At 35.6% G+C, this 22,945-nt stretch overlaps 1 protein-coding gene across 2 annotated transcripts in view; it reads left to right on the forward strand.

Annotated features, from left to right (window-relative positions):
• Nucleotides 1-202: 202 nt before the first annotated feature.
• Nucleotides 203-22,945, forward strand: part of MAEL (maelstrom spermatogenic transposon silencer) — a 31,786-nt gene continuing 9,043 nt past the window's right edge. Inside the window, exons 1-8 of one of the 2 annotated variants that reach the window (XM_008051447.1) lie at nt 203-617; nt 857-949; nt 2,189-2,288; nt 3,681-3,839; nt 5,037-5,078; nt 14,069-14,193; nt 14,914-14,968; nt 15,092-15,233. In XM_008051447.1, coding sequence (XP_008049638.1) covers nt 486-617; nt 857-949; nt 2,189-2,288; nt 3,681-3,839; nt 5,037-5,078; nt 14,069-14,193; nt 14,914-14,968; nt 15,092-15,233 — 848 coding nt within the window. In that variant the 5' untranslated portion in view covers nt 203-485. The remainder of the gene's footprint in view (nt 618-856; nt 950-2,188; nt 2,289-3,680; nt 3,840-5,036; nt 5,079-14,068; nt 14,194-14,913; nt 14,969-15,091; nt 15,234-22,945) is intronic. The other variant, XM_008051448.1, reaches the window with a different exon arrangement.

Here is a 22,945-nt window from a genome sequence, read left to right on the forward strand (position 1 = left end):
GTTAAAGGTCACCCTTTGAAGATGTAGCAGGATCAGAGTTTCACTAATAAGATGTACCAAACTGTCAAGGAATAGATCATTCTCACCTACTGTTCAATCTAAACAGAAAAAAAAAGAGGCTAGTCCTGTTTTCTCTAACTACTTTGTGCCATATTACGCAATAATGAACAGAAATTGCTCCAGGCCTTCCACGTGACATCCATGCCGAGGACCCACCCAGCCAATCAGAATGCTGCGCACCTACGGCTCCACCATCCCCCAACCCCCACAGCCCACGAGGTGGAACCTTCCAGTCTCAGACTGTTTTCCCCTGCGGGGCCAATGCGGCACCGCCCCACGCTCCTGCTCCATGCCGCGCCCTGATTGGCCCAGAGAGGCGGGCTGTGTGCGCAGGCGCCCTCCTCGGTTTCTAAGGCGGGAGCCCGGCGAGGGCGCTGGTGGCTTGTGCTGTGTCAGGCCCACGTCGAGGCCTGACCGCGCTTGCCATGCCGAACCGCAGGGCCAGCCGCAATGCTTACTACTTCTTCGTGCAGGAGAAGATCCCCGAACTACGGCGGCGAGGCCTGCCGGTGACTCGCGTAGCCGACGCCATCCCCTACTGCTCGGCTGACTGGGCGGTAAGGCTAAAGGAGGCGAGGGGGCCGGGCGGGGCAGTTGAGCCCATGGGAGGGCCAGGGGGCCTGCAGGGGCACAGACGCTGCTTGCCCTCTGCCAGAGGGAGAAGACGGCCCCTGTTCCTGGCCAAACCGTCGCGGACCCCTTTCGCAGTGATGCCCAGGCTCCTGCCCGTGGGGTCCAGGGCACCCAGTCCTTGCGGCTGCTTCTCATTTTTGTCTCCCACTTACATCTCCCAAAGCTCCTGAGGGAGGAAGAAAAGGAGAAATACACAGAAATGGCTCGAGAGTGGAGGGCCGCCCAGGGAAGAGACTCCGGGCCTTCTGAGAAGCAGGCACAGTTAGCCAGAGAAGAGCAGCCATCTGCCAGGTGCACAGGCATGTCCAGTAAATGCTGGGTGAGTGAACTGGTCAATGTCAAGGGTAGACCACTGGGGGGGGTTTGGTTATTGCAGAGAAGACTTTCGTGTTTTCTCATGGTGTCACAATGCCTGTTAAGAAAACAGCTGACTTCTCAACTAGGGCACACTCGCATTGGTATAATTGGGCAGTGAAAGCTGGGGATGCCTGTTAGGAAACCTGCAGATAGTAAACTTTGATCAGCAGCGGGACTGTTTGATATTTATGGGTTGTATTAGATGACCTCAAGGTGTTCTTTTCAATTCTTTTATGATTAATGAGCCTTTTGGGGGGATGCTTCAAGGTAATTTAGACCCTTCTTTTTACATGATATTGGAAACCAAACACAGCTGCTGTTAGTGAAATATTGGAGTAATAAGACCTGGAGATGTTGGTAGTGTGTATGTCTTAACAAGTAAAAGAGTTGAATAAAGTTTATTTGGGTAAATTTCTGTGTAGTAGAATGTTAAAGTACAAAATAAAATTTGTTCCCTTACTGATTTGCATCAGGAAAGTTCAGGGTAAGGTGGGTGCCCCTCCCCCGTGTTTTTTCCATTCTTGCATAGTAAAATTCCATTCTTAAACTGTCAGCATTGGGTTGAAATTCAAGGGAATTTTGCTTGCTTTAGGTTTCAAAGATTTTTATTTTGTGGACTTACGTTTGAGTAGAAGCTCTAGTCAGTTGAATTTATGCTTGGTTATGCTCGTGAGCCTTGATTTTTCTTTTTATAATTTCTTATAAACCATGTCTCCTCAAAATTTAAGCTATGTTGTATGTATACCTCACGTAAGACTTGGAGTCAACGTGATCTTGTTTCGACTTTAAGTGAAGAATAGAATATCAGAGTACTCTGGGGAGTATTGTTCTTTTGGCCTCCTACTTGGCATTTACCAGGTGGCTCAGGATGATGAGCTTGGATAATCAGTGGTGGGCAAATGACTTTCAGTAATAGTTGAGTTGTTTACCACTCACTCTGTGATTCAGAATAGTTATAGGTTTACTGTTCTGCCTTTAGATGTTGATGTAATTGACAAATGCATGTATTTATTCATAGGATTCATTGGCCTTGGTAATCTATGAGCTGTTTTGCAGTTATTTTGCTAAATTTAAAGATATGGTATGAAATGCCCAGCAAGAGTTTAAGTATGTGGTCATTCATTCTCTTCCTCTTCAGAAACCTGTTTCCACACCACTGCGGAGGCCAGATATGCTTGTACCAAAGCAGAATGATTCACCCCCAGATATGTCAAGTTTGTCTCTTGAAAGTGATCAAGGTAGAGTGATCCTAAAATATTTTTATTGAATTGGATATTGAAAACACTATAATGGTCAGTTAAAATGTTTTCTGTTCATTTTAATTCTCCATTTCAAAGTAATTGACTAAAAGTGTTAACCATTATGGTTATAAAGTTATAAAAGATGAGGTAATTTGTTGAAATAACATTGGGGAGTTTTGTTGTTGTTGTTATTGTTGTTGTTTTAACACAAATCCTGTGTCTGTCTTTCCACCACTTCGTATGTTACTAAACTAGACACCTGTTAGACTTGTTTATAGACACTGAAATACACACTTAAGTTATAAAGGTAGGAGGAGAACATTTTTGAACTCTTGTATAGTGTGTCCATAATTAATAAAATGCAATGTATATTTCAGAATTTCTAGGAGAATATTCACATCACAAAATAAAGTGAGGTGATGACTGTTAATTAGCTTGATGTACTCATTCTGTAATGTATATATGTATCAAAACAGCATGTACAGTTATTCTTTGTCAATTTTAAAAATCCCAGGTTGGGGAGAGTTTTTAAAGTAAATTAAAGGTAAAGATGAATTATTGAGTCAGCCTAGGAGAGAATACAGTTAATAAGGGTCCTTGCTATTGCTTTTGGGTTTTTTTGAGTTAGAGTCTCACTCTGTTGCCCAGGCTGGAGTGCAGTGGCACACTCAAGGCCACCCCAGCGTCGACTTGCTGGGCTTGGGTGACTTTCTGCCTCAGCCTTCCAAGTAGTACAGGCATGCGCTACCATGCCTGGCTAATTTTTTATTTATTGTAGAGACAGGACTCAACAAGTTGCCCGGGCTGGTCTCTAACCCACCAGCTCAGGCAATCTACTCTCCTCGACCTCCCAAAGTGCTGGGATTACAGGCTGAGCCACCGAACCCGGCCCTAATAAACTTTTAACAGTCTTAAATGTGGCCAATCTTGGTAAATAAGAACATGTTACACATTCTCACATTACTTTTTTCCTTCAGATAACTCATAGGTGGTTTTTGTTTATCTTAGAGTTTTTCTCCATTGATTCTGCTTGGCTTTATTTCCCAAACCTATGTATTTGTTGAATATGGTTCGCAGCTCTTCTTATGTCATTCCTGAGATTCAGAGCTTATGTATGACTGAATTATGTAGAACTGGCTGGTAATTTGAATAATTTTCTTGCTTCATGCGAAGAGTGGTTAGTACTTTAATCCTTGACTAGTGTAATTATTAAAACTTAGATTTGTTGATCTGGTACAGCTGATTAGTTGTCTCTTTTCCAACTCTTAGGAATATAGGAACACAAAGAAAATGGTTCTAAAACTTTTTTTTTCCCCTTAAAAAGAGGCTTTTGTAGAAGAAGTAAATTTGAGATATTCATGTTTGTTTTGACTTTTTTTTTTTTTTTAGCTCTCCTTGGAGAAGGAATTTTTTATTTTTTGAACATTTTTAGCCATGGTGAACTGCCTCCTCATTGTGAACAGCGCTTCCTCCCTTGTGAAATTGGCTGTGTTAAATATTCTCTCCAAGAAGGTATTATGGCAGATTTCCACAGCTTTATAAATCCTGGTAAGTAACCAGTTAGAGTAGATACTAGATCTTAAAGATGTACATTTTTAATTTTTACTTCATTTGATAATAGTATTTGTTTTCTTAAAAGCCGATGTACAACTGAATTCTTAAAATGTAATAAGACTTAATCATAATACTTAATAGAAGAAGTGTTAGGAATTAGGTGTTGACACAGGGTTTTTGGTTTAAGCACTTTTAACCTCAAGAAAGCATTAAAATTGGGTGGATAGAACACCTGAACAATGCATAGCCTTACATCTTGGGATTCACCTAAAAGATTTTTATGCTTGGATCTTTTCTTTCTCTACCTCATTTTTCACCTTATTTGTGACTAGTTTTTTTAAGGTGCTTTTGCTCTGTAATCTTGAGGAAATTACTTAACCTCTCTGAACCTTTTAATAACTCATCTGTAAAGTGAGATAATACCTATGAGGACTGTTCTAAGGAATAAATGAGAAAGTGGAAAGAGAAATGGAAATAGACTCTCAGATGTTATCAGCAGCTCTTCTTTCCACTACTTTACCTCATTAAAAGCAATATGGGTATGAAGACATAGGATTTGATTCCTTTCCCAAGAGGATAAGTAATAGTTAAGGGAACACCATACCTTTGAAAGTAAGTAGGAGAAATATATAGGGAGAAGACATTAAGGAAAGAAGTTCATTTTTAGTTTTGTAAATTACTTTAAAATTAATTAGAACATCTCAGCACTTTTTTCTCCTCATTTTTAGATGACAGAAAAACTAATCCTGTTCACACTTGTGGGCATTGCTGCCTAATACATGTCAATAAGCTGCTTTTATTTATATGGGTTGCAAAACATTAAAAAAATAGAATTTGGGGACTTTTTTCCTCTGAGAAATACATATATACATCACCATATCAAGGGCCTCATGAGACTGCCTGAGTCCCACTCATGGACCTCCAACTAAGATCCTTTGGCACAAGCTTTCTTTACTTAGTATTTCTTTCTCTGAGTCAGATAACTTGTTTTTAAAAGTAGCTTTCAAAATTATTTGAAAGTTGTCATGCCTTTGGCTTAAAAAAAACTATAAAGCTTTAATATTTTGTATTTTCATATAATAAATATTACTCTCCTATATTATAACCTGGTCATCCTATGGAATATTACTGTAGCACAACTAGAGAACTTTCAGAGTTCTGCTTCTCTCAACAAAATGTTTTGTATTATAGGTGAAATTCCACGAGGATTTCGGTTTCATTGTCAGGCTGCAAGTAAGTATAAAGGAGTAGGGTAGAATGTAGGAATTGAATATATGCATACCTGGTTAAGACTTAACTCTTTTAAAACATAAGCTAGGGGAAAGATAATCTTAGATTATAGTTAGGGAATCTGCATAGAAATGATAGATGGTGTCTGTGATTTTTTAAAACTCTAAAACTTGTATAGACTTATCCCTTTCTCTTTCAGCATTTGTCATTTTATTTTCTGTATATGTTCTTTGGCCTTAACTAAGTCAGATGCTTTTAGCGGCCAGGTGCTTAGGAAAGTCTTTCAAAAGGTCTCAGATGAGCTGGATTTAGGGCCGTATATAGGATGTCCTTTCAGAGTTGATGCTTCAAAAATAGTAGTGATAAACAGACAAAATAGTTCTAAATTTTTTAGATGAGGAAAAACAGGCTTTTATTTTGAAGTATTTCACAATAAAGGGGCATGACTGTATATCTATGCTCTTAAACTAAACTCTTTTCTAGGAGCTAGGTGTTAAGCAGTTTCCTGTTTGAGTAGAATGAAAATCATAATAGGTTTGTTTTAAAATGTATATCCATTCAGAAGTGTGATTGTGTAGAGACCACTTGATTCCTGTAGCTAAAGGTTTGGTTTTGTTTTTTTTTTCACTTAAAAATATGGACAACTAGCCTGTAGAAATATTTGAAATTAGAAGTAAGTTTTTCAACTATTCCATAACAAGCAGTTATCTTATAATATGTTTAACACTGTTCTTTATAAACGAAAATGCTTTGGATTCATTTTTAGTTGTGTATTTTGAATTCTTTCCAGTCTTAGTGAAAAATATGTACTAATCCATTATTTGTTTGCCTGGAATCAGGCTGTGGAATAAGGAGAGTAAGGGAGAATTTTTTTTTTTTTTTTTTAGTACTTCCCCTTATATAGCTTTGAATGGAAAAAAAAAGTATAGAAGAAAAATTTTTTAGTTTCTTCGAGGCTTTGACATATCTAATCTCCCCAAGTGGTATATCATCTGAGATTATTGAACTACATCGATGGTAGTGAAAAACCATACATAGAAACTTAGCTAGTGAATTCATTTTCATATTTTTACTTTAATTCTGTTTCTGATTTGTTCATCTGCTGAATGCATGGGAATCCATACTATGCTCCAGTCACTCATTTGTGAGAGTGTCACCGGCTGACTGTTTCTTTGCTTGACTATTCTTTGATTCTATTAAATCCTTCTCAAAAATCTATTTTTGAAGACCTATTTTTACAACTTAATCAGATTAACAGAAAATGTGGTTCTTTTTTAAAAAAAAAATCCTACTAAAGACTCTAGGAACGTTTTCTTAATTATTCAACCTAATTGAAGCTGAACACAATGTTTCTTATTCAGGGAAACTGAAAATGTTTGGAGCATATCCGTTTAAGCATATCTTAAATTGCCACTCTGATAACCCTGGGAAATGTGCCAGTTAAATAAGATAAATGACTATTAGAGTGACAGCTATATCAACATAATAACCAAAAATGCCTATGCTAATGTAATTGAGCTGATTTGGAGAAGGCCATGTTTCATACAGTAATGCACTAGAACACATTTACATGTGAGTATGATGAATTTGAGTAGTTAAGGAGCATGCTTATACATTGCTCAAATGTTCCTGTGCTGCGCGATCTTTTATGAAGTATCAGTGTAGGGCTATGAGGTCTTGGTTCTTCTTCTTCTCCAACTTCAACTAGTGGAACTCTGCTTCTCTACATTTTGCTAGTTAATTATTTTCTTGAGAGAACTACTTTAAAACAAGCAAAGCTTTGAAAACTGCTTTCAGCTTCCTATACAAAAGAGTCATTAACCAACCATGCTGCCCATCGAAACTGGAATGGATTTTTAAAAACATGGTACATATACACAATAGAATATTACACAGCCACAAAGAAAGACAAACATATGGACTTCACAGCAACTTGGATGGATTTATAATCTATCACACTCAGTTATCCATCCCAGAAACAAAGAACAGAGTGCTACATGTTCTCACTCATAGACAGACCCTGAACAATTACCCTAATACTATAAGAAAGGGTCTGGCAGAAGGGGGATATTGCCCGGGTAGGGATGGGAGGGGGACACAACTTCAATAAGGGTACCTGATCTCAAACCAGGCAAAGTGGGGACCAAAGGGAGGCCCAAACTTTAACTGTATGATGACCACTTGTATACCCAATCCTGTTTTGTATCCCACATCTTTAAAATTAAAAAAATAATAAATTGGTCTAAAAGAAAAGAGTCGTCAGCTTTTCAAATGAAGCTTTTGCACACAAAACAATTATAATAATTACTTAAAATATAAAGAATATTAATGAACAGCAGTGCACCTACCAGTTAACTGAATAAATAGCACATTGCCAGGACCATTAAAGGTCCATGTGTCTCCCTAATTACAAGACCTTCCTGCTATATAAGGGAACCACTATTCTGAATTTTGTATTAAACCTTTCCTTTTCTTCGATATAGTTTTACTACAAGTGTACATATACTTATTTAAATGATGTGTTTAATTTTGCTTGTTTTTACTTTTATGTCATTAACATATTGTGTATATACTTCTGTACTTGCCTTTTTTTTTTACTCTTTTACACATTTTCTATTGAATTGTATGGTTTTTCTTATTGGTTTGTGGAAGTTTACTATCTTTTATCTGCTTATTGATTTTAATTGTATGCAGATTCTTGTTTTCAGTTTATGTCTTGTATTTTTCACTGTCTTATGGTGTCTTGTAATCAACAGGCATTTTGGCTTTTTTTTTTTAGAGATGAGGTTTTGCTATGTTGCCCAGGCTGGAGTGTGGCGGCTATTCGCAGGTGTAATCATAGCACACTGCAGTCTCAAACTTCTGGGCTCAAGTGATCCCCTTGCCTCAGCCTCTTGAGTTGCTGGAACTACAGGCATGGGCCACTGTACCAGCTTATTTTTATTTTTAATTTAGTAAACGTATCAATCTTTCATCTGATCTCTTGTCAGGTTTTGAGTTGTAAACATTTTTCTCTACCCCAAGGTTATGAAGATAGTCTATTTTCTTCTAAAAATTATAGTCGTCTTTTTTGTATTCAGGTTCTTATTTTACCTGGAATTGACTCGTGTATGATATGAGGTAGAGATTCACTTCTAGTTTTTTCCCATGTGGATAATCCGTTTTTTCAGTATCATTTCTTGAATAATCAGTTTATTCCCCAATATGTAGTACTACCTGTTTCATATGTTTTTGTTTGTGTGTGGGTCTTTTATTCTTTTTATCCTGTTCTGCTGGTCTACTTGTTTTTTGGTGTAAATATCATATTCTTAAACACAGTAATTTCATAATATTTATTTAGACAAGTCCCTTGACCTAGTTCTTTTGGAAAATCATGTCTACTTTGACTTTGTTCTTCCATACACTACTTAGAATCAATTTTTTGTATTTCACAGATCATTTTGAAGAAAAGTGGTATCTTTATATATTAAATCTTTATATCTGTGAACATGGGGATAACATCTTATTTTTTAGGTCTGCAACGTCTTTCAATAAGTTTTTACAATTTTCTCCATAGCGATCCTAATATATTTTGTTAAATTTATAGTTTATCCTACCTTTTTGCTATTATATTTTCTAATTGTTTACTTTTATATTTTCATTCTGTTCCACTTATTAGTAAACTCTGTGTTTGTAGCAAATTTCTCACATAGTCATTTCTGTGAAATCACTTTTTACTCTTTCTGATCTACATTTCTTTATTTTTAAAATTTGTTTTGTCTTAGTTTACTAAGACCTCTAGTTTCTAATGTTTCCCCAGTGAATATGCTATTTGCTGTAGTTTTCTTTTATTTTTTCTCCTCCTGACCCTTCAATTTTGGTTTGTGCTCTTTATCAGGATAAAGATGCTCCTTTTTTTTTTTTTTTTTTTGAATTGGAGTCTTGCTCTGCCACCCAGGCTAGAATACATTGGCATCCTCACAGCCACCGCAACCTGCTGAGCTCAGGCGATCCTTCTTCCTCAGTCTTCCAAAGTAGCTGGAATCACAGGCACATGCTACCAAGCTTGGCTAATTTATGTTATTTATTGTAGATACAACATCTCACCAAGTTGCCCAGGCTGGTGTTGAACCCCTGGGTTCAGGCAATCCTTTCACCCCCACCTCACAAAGTGCTGGGATTGCAGACGTAAGCCACCTTGCCCAGCCTAAGCATTTCCTTCTATACGCATACCTCATTTTATCATGCGTCACTTTATTGAGATTCACAGATACTGTGTATTTTTTAGACATTGAAGGTTTGCAGCAACCCTGCATTGAGCAAGCCTGTTGGCACTGTTTTTCCATCAGCATGTACTTACTTTGTATTTCTGTGTCACATTTTGGTAGTTTTCCCAATATTTTAGACTTTTTCATTATGTATTGTGGTGATCAGTGATATTTGATGTTACTATTGTTCTGGAGTAGCCATTAACCGTGCCCATGTAAGATGGCAAAACTTAATGCTCTTTGTGTTCTGACTACTATGCTGGCAAGCTGTACCCCCATCTCTCTCCTCAGGTCTCCCTATTCCCTGAGACAAAACAATATTGAAATTAGGTTAGTTAATAACTCTGCAGTGACCTGTAAGTTTTCAAGTGAAAGGAAGAGTCATATGTCTCTCACTTTAAATCAAAAGCTAGAAATAGTTCAGCTTAGTGAGGAAGGCATGGTGAAAGCCAAGCCAGGATGAAAGCTAGGCCTCTTGTGCCAAACAACCAAGTTGTAAATGCAAAGGAATAGTTCTTGAATGAAGTTAAAAGTGCTACTGCAGTGTACACACAGATAAGAAAGCAAAACAGCCTTACTGCTTATATGAAGAAAGTTTTGGTGATCTGGATGAAAGATCAAACCATCTACAACATTCCCCTAAGCTAAAGCCTAATCCAAAGCAAAACTCTACTCTCAATTCTATAAAGGCTGAGAGAGATGAAGCTGCAGAAGAAAAATTTGGATTTAGTAGGGGTTGGTTTGTGAGGTTTAAGGAAAAGAAGTTGTCTCCGTAACGCGAAAGTGCAAGATGAAGCAGTAGGTGCTGATGTTGAAATACAGCAAGTTTTCAAGAAGGCCTATCTAAGATCATTGATGAACAAACATTTTCAGTGGAGATAAAACTGACTTCTATTAGAAGAAGCTGCCATCTAGTACTTTTTTATAGCTAGAGGTAAGTCAGTGTCTGGCTTCAAAGGGCATGTTTACTCTGTTAGTGGCTAATGCAGCTGGTGATTTGAAGTTGAAGTCACTACTTATTTACCTTTCTGAAAACCTTAGGGTTCTTAAGAATTATGCTAAATTAAATGTCTGTGCTTTTTAAATAGGACAACAAAGCCTAGTTGACAGCATATCTATTAATAGCATGGTTTACTGAATATTTTAAGCCCACTGTTGAGATCTACTACTAAGAAACACAAATCCCTTCAAAACTTCATTACTTATTGACAATGGATCAGATCATCCAAGAGTTCTGTTGGAGGTGTACAAGAAAATTAATGTTGGTTTTGTGCCTGCTAACAAAGCATCCATTCTGCAACCCTTGGATCAAGGAGTAATTTCAACTTTTAAGTCTTATTATTTAAGAAATATGCTTTGTTTCATAAGGCTATGGCTGCCATAAACAATGATTCCTCTGATGGATCTGAGCAAAGAAAATTGAAACTCGAAAAATGGATAAAGAGCATTTGTGATTTATGGGAAGAGATTATAATAATCAACATTAACAGGAGTTTTAAAGAAATTGATTCCCACCCTCATCATGGATGACTTTGAGGGAGGGTTCAAGACTTCAGTGGAGACAGTTAAGGATGTGGTGAAAATATCAAGATAACCAAATCCTCAGTTAAGGATGTGGTGAAAATAGCAAGATAACCAAATCCTCAGTTAAAGATGTGGTGAAAATAGCAAGACAACTAGAATTATAAATGGAGCCTGAAGGTATAACTGAAATGTTGCAGTTTCACAATAGAACTTGAACAGATGAGGAATTGCTTATAGATGAGTAAAGAAAGTAGTTTCTTAAGATGGATATATCCTGATGAAGATGCTGTGAATAATGTCAAAACTACAGCAAAGGATTTAGAATATTACATAAACTTAGTTGATAAAGCAGCTGCAGAGTTTTGAGAGAACTGACTTCAATTTTGAAAGATGTGTTATAGCATGAGTAAACTGTTGTAAAACAGTATCATATGTGGCTGAAAAATCTTTCATGAAAGGAAGAGTAAATTGATGTAGCAAACTTCATTGTTGTTTTATTTTAAGATATTGCCACAGCCACCCCAGCCTTCAGAAACTGTCATCCTGATCACTCAGCAGCTGGCAACATTGAATGAAGGCCCTCCACCAACAAGTTGTGACTCACTGAAGGCTCAGATGACTATTAGCATTTTTTAGCATAAAATATTTTTAAAGTATGTGGCCAGGCCCTGTGGGTCACACCTGTAATCCCAGCATTTAGGGAGGCTGAAGTGGGGAGAACTGCTTGAGCCCAAGAGTTCAAGACCAACCTGGGTAACATAGCAATATTGAATCTCCACAAAAAAAATACAGAAGTTAGCCAGGTGTGGCAGTATGAACCTGTAGTCCCAGCTACTCAGGAGGCTGAGGTGGGAGGACTGCCTGACCTAGAAGTTGAAGGCTGTGGTGAGCAGTGATTGTGCCACTGTACTGTAGTCTGGGCAACAGAATGAGACTCTGATTCAAAATATGTGTGTGTGTGTGTAATATGTTCATTTTTTAAAAATGCATACTTAATAGACTACAGTATAGTATAAATATAATTTTTATATGTATTGGAAAACCAAAATATTTGCATGACTCACTTTGTTTCAATATTCAATTTATTGTGGTGGTCTGGAACTAAACTCACTATCTCCAGTGTATGCCTGTGTTCCCTATTTGACTATGGAAATATCAGTTGCGCATTTTAATAAATGCTTTTCTGCATCTCAGATAGATGATATGTGTCTTTTGTTCATGTAGCAATTGACTAATGTTTAAAGCAACCTTGCCTACCAGGAACAAACCCAATGTGGTCACTCTATAAATTCTTAATTACTGACTTTGACTTGTTGCTATTTTGTTTTAGGATTTCTGCGTTTATGTCAGAAACTGAGATTAACCTTATCTAATTTTATTAGAAAGGTTATTTTGCCATCATAAAATGGGTTGGGGAATAGGTTCAGTTTTTTAGTTTGATTCATTATTGTTTTGCAGAAATTCTTAATACTATCTTTAATTTCCCTGAACATAGTAAACCTCGTTATTTTAAAGACTTAGGTCAGATCATCATCTTTTGGGGTTTGATTTGATAGTCTTTTGATTATCTTGATGTTCAATCAAGTGATTAGATATCTTCATATGTCCAGTTACTTTTGAGCGCTAAATAGTAAATATGAAAACTTATTTCTCTCTAAAGATTTATGATTGCTTCTGGCAGAAAGCTGGAGTCACTTGACATCTTATATTACTTTAACTCATTTTCAGTGATTGGGGTAATTAAAAACTGAACTTCAGAACTCAAGAGGGCTGGTCTATTTCTAGTTGATCTTTACTAGAAAAAAGAAGAGGGGTGGAAAGATTATCACCAAAGGATTATTAGTAAAATTTACAGTTACTTCACAGCATAAACAATGGAAGCCAGAAGACAATGGAATTTTTAAAAATTATATACTTTGTATTCACTGAAATAATAGTACAATAAAGTTTTTAATTTATGCCAGCTTTGGGTCTATTGGAAACTCTGTCTAGTTTCTCAGCATCTAAATCTCCTCTTCCGGAATTGGTAAATGACCCTGAGAAAAAACAAAATTCAAATGCCAGATTCAGCTCTCTAGGATTTCTTCCTTTCCCAGTTTTTGAGACCATGATCCATCACTGCATTTTTGTCTCTGAAGTAGTTCCAAGCAAGTGTTTCATTTGTTTATGTTTTCCCTAGTCTGTCATCAGAAGTTGAACAACTCCTGCATCTTTTTGGTATGGGGGAAGGGATCTCATTCTATTGCCTAGGCTGGACTCAAACGATCCTCTAGCCTCAACCTCCCAAGTCTCTGCGACTATAGGCATGTGCCACCATGCCCATCTTCCTGCATCTTTTTTATAGTTAACAAATTGTATGCTGAAATTTGTAATTTGATCTTTTCAAACATACCATAATTATTTAAAATCTGTGTCTTAATAACTTCATTATATTGGATACCCGTAAGTATCTATCAACTATTTTGGTTCTCATTCTTGTTTTTTTTGTATGCCTGGTTATTCATAGAGTGAGAGAAAAATGATTTCAGAGTAATTTGAGGCCTATGATGATGATACCTTCCTTCAGAGAGAACTTATGTTTGCTTCTTTTAGATACATGGGGGCCTAGAAAACCAGACTCCAGAAGCTGTCAAAAGCATGCTGTTCAGCCATTAAGCTTCCTTTTCTGAAATTGGCAAATGACCCAGGGAAAAAAACTCCCTAAAGCTAATCTCAGTTCTCTGGGTTTATGTATTCTCTTGCATCTTGACCTAGTGATTCCTTACTATTCTGTGTGCTCTTAAAATCTTTAAGCTTTGTGCATTTTTGTGGGAAGTATGGCCTGAATTACTTGGGGTTTTTTTTCCTGTAAAGTAGAAATCTTTATCATATAACCTTTTATGAAGCAGTCATTACTGTTGCATTCTCAAGCCTTATTAATAAATTCATGAAAGGCAGCATGGAAATAGTGAAAACACTGCAGCACTGGTCACTTAACAAACCTGGATTTGAGTCATGATTCAACCGTTTACCAACTGTTAATAATTTCCTGATTCTTAGTTCTCTTTTTTAATTGTAATGTATCACTGATATCATAGAATGGCTGTAAGATTATGGGTTAAAATATGTAATGTACTTGACCATAACCAGTCTTGGTACCCTGTATGCCTACTTGCATTCCTACCACATAATACTTGTCTTGATCAAAGTTTGAACAACTACCTCATTTTTTATTTCCTTCAGGTGATTCTAGTCACAAGATTCCTATTTCAAACTTTGAATTTGGGCATGACCAAGCAACTGTGTTACAAAACCTTTATAAGTTTATTCATCCATACCCAGGAAAATGGCCACCTATTTACTGCAAGGTAATTTTAAGTTAAGAAATTATTTTAAGGTATCCAGTTGCATAACAAAAGACCCATAAAAAATGTGCCTGTGTATTACCTGTATATGTTAAAACATGCATTCTGAATTATTTTTTAATGTAATTAGGTATAATACCTTTAAAAATATACATCTGATTTTAAAGAGTGCAAAAGCTAAACATTTCTACTTTGGTAGGTCTCATGTTTTTTTGAGTTCCTCCTTCAGAAATTTCTGTGATACGTTTCTACCCTGAAGAATGGGTGCTTCCTTGTGTACACCTATTCTTTTAAACAAGATTACCTTTTTTTCAAAACTGTCTTTGTAGCAGCCTATTCCTTCTCTTTTTGTAATATTTAGAGAGACTGTATTCTTTATTTTGTTTAAATTCTTCTAAGCTTGAAGTTGAAGAATTGAGTTTTAACATTGCTTATTGATTGAACCAGGAGCAGATTACCTAAAGATCTGAACATTGGTTTCTTCGCACATCTTAGGTTTCACTTGATTCTCATAATGTATATTGACATTGCTTTATAAATGTGACTGGTTAAGCAGTAGTCTTTTCTAATGTATATTACTAGTTTTTTTATAGTTCCTAGATAGTTATCACAACTCTTCAGTCTTTCTCTCCCACAAACCCTACCCCTCACCCCTGTCTTGAAAGGACATCATTAAAAATAACTTCAAGGAGAAAATACAAGTAATTTTCTTTGCTTCTGCAGTCTGATGATAGAGCCAGAGTCAACTGGTGTTTGAAGCATATGGAGAAGGCTTCAGGTCAGTAAAATTCTGGGTCACTACAGAAATGTATTATATCTGTATTTATTTCCATTTTGATATGTATGTCTCCTAAGTACTTACATTTACTATTGTGTATGTTTTTCTATTTACTAATGGAAGAAATCAGGCAAGATCTACAACTTTTCACTGTAGAAGATCTCATAGTGGGGATCTACCAGGAAAAATTTCTCAAGGAACCCTCTAAGACCTGGGTTCGAAGCTTCCTAGATGTGGCCATGTGGGATTATTCTAGCAACACAAGGTATTGATAGCAATTTTGTAACATAGTCGCTTTGACTTGTTTTCTGAAATGTTAAAATATGGTAAGACTAGTTATTTTTTGCTTTTTTATGTAGTATTTTCTTATGAAACCTTGGAAGCATTGTATTTCTTTGAATATAAGATTCCATTAATTGTAATATACATTATTACTTTGTGTACCACTAAAATCAAAAACCTGTTCAATAAACTGTTCTTTCTTATTGCTTAGAATTTCTGTGCTGATGAAAGAATGTTTTTAGATTTATTTAGACAGATTTTTTTACACAGAACTCTTATACTTACATATAAAGGAATATATAAGTGAAATAAATTGGCAATATGATTTATTATTATTTCAAAATAATTTTAGACTTACAGAAAAGTTGCAAGAACCCATTCTGTCAGTTTCCCTAATTGTTAACATTTTAGTAATTTTCTTCGTAATTTTGTCTCTAAATACATACACACTGTTTTTCTAAACCACTTTGAGAGTAAGTTGCTATCATTACGTCTCTTTGTACCTAAATACTTCAGTGTTTCCTAGGAATAAGAACATTCACGTTACCATAGTATAATTATCAAAATCAGGATATTGCCACTGATACAATACTGTTATCTACTATGAAGACCATAATAATATTTTGCTAGTTGTTTCAATAACATCTTTATAGCCAAAAATAATTCTAGTCTAGAGTACATTCTAGTAACATGTTGCTCTTAGTTATTATGTCTCATTAAGCTACTTCAGTATTTCCTTGGTCTTACTTAGACATTTTTGAAGAGTACAGGCCAGTTGTTTTATTTTTTTAATTATATTTTATTTTATTATAGAGATGTTGGGTACAAGTAAGGATTAACTACACAAGTAGGCTGCAGGTGAAGTTTGGGCTTCCAACTGGCCCTCACTTCCCCTGCTTTAGGACCAGGTACTCTTTGTGTTATTATGTACCCCTCTCCCCCCCCTTCCTCCCAATGCCCAGTGACTGCCGGTCCCTCCCTTGTGCTAATGTAACTAGTGTTTAGGGCCCACTTATGAGTGAGAACATACAGTATTCAGTTTCTTGTTTTTATGATAGATCACGAATTATGATGGTCTCCAACTCCATCCAATTTGCTGTGATGTGAAGCCATGATTTTGTGCTTTATTAGACCATTTATTTTACAGAACATTTTTTCAGTTTGAGTTGGTCTGTATTTTTCTCATGGCTAGATTCAAGTTATGCATTTTTGGAAGGACTACCATCAAAGTAATGATGTGTCTTCTCAGTGTGTCATATCTGGAAGCTTATGATTCTGTTTGTTCTATTATACTGATGTTAACTTTGATCACTTGCTTAAGATAGTGCCCATCAGATATTCTCATCAATTTCTCTATTGAAAAGATATGTTTTTCACCTTTATTAAATAAATATGACTATTTTGTGGAGAAATACTTTGAAATTGGGTAGGTATTCTATTCCTCAAACTTCTGTATACTAGTTTTAGCATTTAGTGACAATTTTTGCCTGAATCAATTATTACTATACTATGTGAAATGGTGATTTTTATAATTCAATTACTCATTCTGCATTTATTAGTTGGCATATTACTGTAAAGAACTTTTCCTTTTCACCCACTTACTTATTTATATGAGTATAGGCTCAAGGATTCCTATTCAGTGAATTATAATCTCTTATTATTGTAATTTATTTTTATGTGCAAACTTTCCATATATGGCCAGTGGAAGTCCCTTCAAGCAGTAGTTTCTATGTCATTTTGACATTGCTTCATCCTTTCAGTGCTGTTTTGCATTCTTTCTGGAACAATATGTTCCAGACTTATGTTGTACTTGGATTAGCCATTTCTCTAAGGATCCTTGGTTCCTTTTAGTGGAGCATAGTATTTAGGAGGTAGGATCCGGGTAATAGATGTGCTCATTTCTTACTGGAATGTCATTGATTTTAAGGTCCCCTTAGTAGAGAAAGCTAGGAAATAAATGTACACACCCTCCATACATATTTTTATGTAGCTAGGTTTCTTACTTTTTTTTATCTATCTTTGTTTCTGCCTCACCATGAGTTCATCCTGAACCTAGAGTTTCTAATGCCACAGAGTTCTCTAGTTTTCTACTTGTTATTCTTATATTTCCTTTCTCTGACAGTGATAAACCTGGCTCTTAATATTTGTTCGTTATGTGATACCACTGTAAAAAAAAAAAAAAAAAGGTTTAGATTTAGTTTACGTTTGTTTTTTAGTCTGAAAGTATATGGTCAAAATACTTTGTTCAAAAGTTATTTATGTTTTTCCCCTTCAGTGTAAATTATGCTGAAATATAGTTAAGTGCATTTGCTTTTCTATATTCCATTTTTGGTTTCCTCCCTATTTTTAATACTTATCTTTCAAATGTCTAAAGCATTACCGTTGTGTAAACAAAAAAGTATATTCAGAATTGTTACTTCATTCCAGCGCCATTTAAAAAAAAGTTTGTTGGACTTGCATTAAATGTATAAATTAACTTGGGTAAACTGAAATACTTATAAAAACTGTGATATTTGTAATATAATTAAATGTTTTTTATAAAGAACTGAAATCTTTATAAGTTGTATACAGTGACTAGAGACATCTTTCCATTGTTCAAATCTACTTTTGAGTGTTTCAAATATGTTTTATAATTTTTCTCACACAGATTGTGCATATCTGGGACTGGTGCATAGGAGAAGTTCCTTGACAACTTTCTCTATTCTTCTATGGAAGTTGGTTTGACTAGGCTTTCTAGTTCTAATAGGGTAAATTTTGGTAATCTGCATTTTCCTAGGAAATTATACATTTTATATATGTTTTCTAATGTATTTGTTTTAAACGTATGCAAGGAAGGTAGTTTCTTACAGTTTTTAAAATTTATTCTGTTACAGTGGTTATCTCATCATTTCTTGTATATTTGTGCTTTCTCCTTTTTTCCTTAAGAAGTGATGTGTTTATTTTAATTTTTCAAAACAACAGGGCTTTATTAGACTATTTTTCTGTTCTCTTTATTAATTTCTGCTTTTATCTCATTTTCTTTGTACTTTGGGTTTCTTTTTCTAGTTTTGAGGAGCTAGAAATGTAATTCATTTGCTTTTTATCTGCTTTTTATTGATGTGTTTATTAGAGTGAATGTTCTTTTAATCATTGTTTTCAGTGATTCCATAGGTTGTGACATGCAATATTTTCATTGTCATTTTAAGCAAATCTATCAGTTAAGATTTCAGGCAAAAGTTAAATACAAGACTTTTGGATGTCCAGGTGAAAAGACCTTTCTGGTTTTTGTTTCTGTTAGTAAATTCTAGTGTTTTTTCATTGTAACTAGAGTGTTGCTTATAATATTTCTACATTATGGAAGTTACTGGTGTTTGGTGTCTTTTGGTTAACTTAATTTCATATGCTATTAGAACAGTCACAAATTTCTATGGGCATGTGAAAATATTTTTTTTCAGGGTTTAGCATTTGGTATATATGATCTACATTGATAAGGTTTAGATTTTCTTATCTCTTTAGTTATATTTAGTCCAGCTGATGCTTTTGTGTTTAAAGTCTTCTGTTACTACTCTGTTTCTGTCTCATTGCATAGCTCCTGATTGCTGTGTTATTTGATACTTTAAAGTTTGCTGCACTTTGATATAGTAGATTGATCAGAGGCTCATGAAAGAGTATTCCCTGTGTTCTTGCATGTTTACAACTTTTTCTGATGGTTTACACTTTATATCCTTAAGTTTCTAGAAAATACAGCTTCATTTTAATGCTTTGTGTGTTCCTTTTGCAAAGTTTGGGCAGTTAATTCTCCTGGCTTTAGTTATCTGATCTTTTTGCCTGGAGTTATTTGATCATTTTGCCTGTAGACCTTAGTCATTTTTAAGTAGTAAAATAGTTTTACTGGGATATTTCTCTGAGTTTATTATTGTGAGTCCATTTTCTGAGGTGTTTGGTGTGCCCTTTCAATATGCAAACTCGGGTTCTGATTTTGGAGATTTTTCTTATAGCTTAATATTAGTTCTGTTCCACTGTTTAATTTTTCCTCTTAAGGGATTCCAATATATGTATGTTTGATCTTCTTCACCTTTTATTTTAATAACTTTTTCCTGATCCTTTCTTTAATCATTTATTCTCATGATATTTTCTACTTTCTTTAATTTATCTTATTAACTTTCCAAATGATCTATACTTCCTTGGGTAGTTTGTATTTTAGTCATTTTTCATTTTGATGTTGTCTTTTTTTTTTCTCTCTCTCTTTCTTTCCTGAGTTTAGTTAACTCTTAATTTCTGTTTCTAGTTTCTCATTCAGGGCATGTTTCCATATCTTCACTTTTTTTTTTTTTTTTTAGGATATTTAGTTCAATGTGGAATAGTGTGTTACATTTTTCTTCTCCTTCATGGTGACTTTTTTTGTGTGTGTGGGTTAGTGGTGAGGAATTACCAGTTTTAAGTTTCATCTTCTGTTTTTTATAGTAGTTTTGAGTAGTTGAAGATGCATTATGCACTTTCATTTCTTGGTCAGAGTTGGTGATTTGAGGGGAGGCTTGAGAGTCTTAATTTCTAGAACTTCCTCTTCAGTCAGTGTGGCAATGAATGCTTTTGGAGCAGTGGGGTTGTGGTTGTAGATACTTCTATTTTTTTTTCCTTTTGTCCTGGAGGATCCTAAATTCCCCCTCTAGCTTTGTTTTTGCCACACAGGGTTTTTTTTGTGTGTCTTTTTTTTTCCAATTTTTTTTTTTAAAGTTGTGGGGTACAATTCAAGGTCAGGTTATACAAATGTTCATTATGCATCTACCCCTGTTGATGAGCTGTGCCCCCCAGGCAATTTCCCACTACTGCAAATCCCTTTCTTATAGTATTATGGTAATTGTTTACGGTTCACTTATGAGTGAGAACATGTGGTACTCAGTTCTTTGTTTCTGTGATAGAACCCTGAGTTATAGACTCTAAGTCTTTCCAAGTTGCTGCAAAGTTCATAATTTTGTGCTTCTTTATGGCTGCATAATATTCCATCCTGTATATGTACCACATTTTTTATATCCAGTCCTCTTTCAATGGGCAGCATGGTTGGTTCCATGTTTTGCTATTTTGAATAATGCTGCAGTAAACATGCATGTGCAGGTGTTGTTTTCACAGAGTGATCTGAGTTCCTACAGGTATATTTCCAGAAGAAGGATTGCAGGGTCATATAAAATTTCAATTTTTAGATCTTTTAGGAATTGCCACACTGTTTTCCATAGAGGTTGCACTAGTTTACACTCCCACCAGCAATGTGGAGCTGTTCCCTTTTCCCCACATCCTCTCCAGCATCTGTTGTTTTTTGAGTTATTGATGATGGCAAACCTGACTGAAGTTAGGTGGTATCTCAGGCCACACAGTTTCTAAAGGGTTCTTCTTCCTTCCACTTTCCCTCAACACAGGTACTTTCCTGTAATCAGTGCTCTGATCTACCATGCCTCTGTTGCAATATTTGTGTAAAGAGTCAACTTTCTCATCGTGAGGGTGATTTTAATTTCATCTTAGTCTATTTCCTTTCTCCCTCTTCCCCAGTTTTTTCTGGACTTCATTCTATGCAATGTCTCGGGGTGGGAGACTGAGAAATTGCTCCGTTGGAAATTAAATTTTTTTTCTATTTATAGGAAACTAAGTTTTGTAGTGTTCTGCTTCTCGTCATGCTGCAGAGGTAGATTTTGTCTTCTGCTTTGTTGTTGTTGCTGCTGTTAACCTGTAAAATTTGTGGATAATGTGTTAGAATATTTGGATTTATGTTTTATTATCTGAGCTACTAGCTGAAGTATTTCTAAGTTTTCACATTTAGCATCATTAGATGTCTATATTTTTATACATTATTGTCCTCTGTGTCATTAAGAGTGTTGGTGATACAGCAGTTCTTAAAAGAGAACTCCAGTATTCTTGCTGGAGTTTTCTTTCCAAGCCACTGACATCCTTTCTGCAAGTTTTGATGCTGATTTGTTCTTGATCTTAACAGAAGAGGTCAATAGAAAATTTTCAGGGATAAACTAATACTTCCTCAAATAATTGTTAAGTGGTTTCTTGACTAAAATGTTAAAGGATTGCAGTTGTCTGGTTTCCATCAAGAATAATAATCAAATTTGTACATGCTTGGGCCATGGCAGCTATTTCTAGACCATCCACTAGCGATGGTAGAAGACCTTTAATTGGAAGATGTATTCCAATTTTGGTTAAAATGTGGGAAAAAAAACTCACTTTTATAACAGACATACAGTGTTGAGTGTAGTAGAGTAAATATACACTGCAGCAAGACTAGAGTAGCTTTGTTGTAATACATTCTTTGAGGCCTGTGCCATAGAATTTTGTCAGAGGTGGAATGATTGCATAGTACTTTAGGCACTTTAGTAATAAATTACTTTGTTCAAGATGGATCAACTTTTTACTGGACTTCATAACATAATAAGATGCTGATATAAATTGTTTTACAAGGGAGTTTGGATTGTAGTAGACAATATAATCTGTTGTTAGAATCTGTTAATATAAGCAAATGGGACTCATTTTAAACCCTGCTCTTAAACACCTACTAAAAGACCTTAAAGTTGGTAGTAAATTTATAAGTGTTTTGTCTATCTGTAGAAAAGTGGATAAGTTTTATATTGGTGAAAATGAGTATGGTTAGATAAAGTGAGTATTAGAATCTTAAGCTGTTAATGACTATCATGTTACTTTGGAGACAAGAATATTTATAATTTGTATTGCTCTCCCATTCCCTGATGCTTCTTGTTATAACTGTACTTGGACTAATTTATGCTGACTAAAACATGGCAACCTTTATTTAATCAACAAATACTTATTGAGCATCTCCTCTGTGCCAGACACTGTGCTAGGCACTATACTGAAGGTACAGTGGTGAGCAGAATTAATGCGGTCCCTACCTTCAAGAAGCTAACAGTTAAATAGGAAAGAGACTTACAGTAGACAATAAAGAAAATGGTAATTTTATCTTGTGATGAGTACTAAGAAGGAAATCTAGCAGGATGCTCTAAAATGAATGTGTAGAAAAGTAGACCATTTTATGAAGTGGTCAGGAAGATGTTTTTTGAGGGCGTCACATTAAATCTGAGAATTAAAGTGGGAGAAAAATGCAGCCATGCAAAAAAAAAAAATGGAAAAAAGAGCATCCTGGACAGAGAGAGACAAAGGTCTTGAGGTGAATACTTGGTGATTGTTAAATAATCAGTGTGACTGGAAGTAATGAGCACAAGATTAGGTTGAAGAGATAAGGAGGAGTCAGAAACACAAGGCCTTGTTAGCTGTAAGAAGGAATTTTATCAAGTAGGGAAGTGACAGATTAGATTTCTGAAAGCGCTCTGAGTCTTTAATGGATGCATTGTAAGGAGGTAAGAAAGTATGGAGCCTGTGATTTTTAGATGACTTCTCCAGGCCAGGCGAGAAATGACTTGGGCTAGAGTGATGACAGTAGAGATGGAGAAGAATAGGTCTATTAAGATTGGTAAAAATCAGTAGATCTTGCTGATGGGCTCGACTCTGGGAGAAAGTATGGAAAGAGATAACAAAGAGTGATGCCCTGGTTGCTACTGGAGAGATGGGGAAGAGAGAAGCAAATTTAGAATGTTCTGAGGTACCAGCAAGGCATAAGGTCTGGATATAGTAAGCAAGCAACTGGTCATCCTGACTTAGAGCTCAGTGAGGTAATCTGAATAATGTCAGAATTCTTTCCACTATGTGTTG

Source organism: Carlito syrichta, unplaced genomic scaffold (genome assembly GCF_000164805.1).
Source record: "Carlito syrichta isolate Samal-C Ts95f unplaced genomic scaffold, Tarsius_syrichta-2.0.1 Scaffold173424, whole genome shotgun sequence".
In the NCBI taxonomy this organism is placed as follows: Eukaryota; Metazoa; Chordata; class Mammalia; order Primates; family Tarsiidae; genus Carlito; species Carlito syrichta.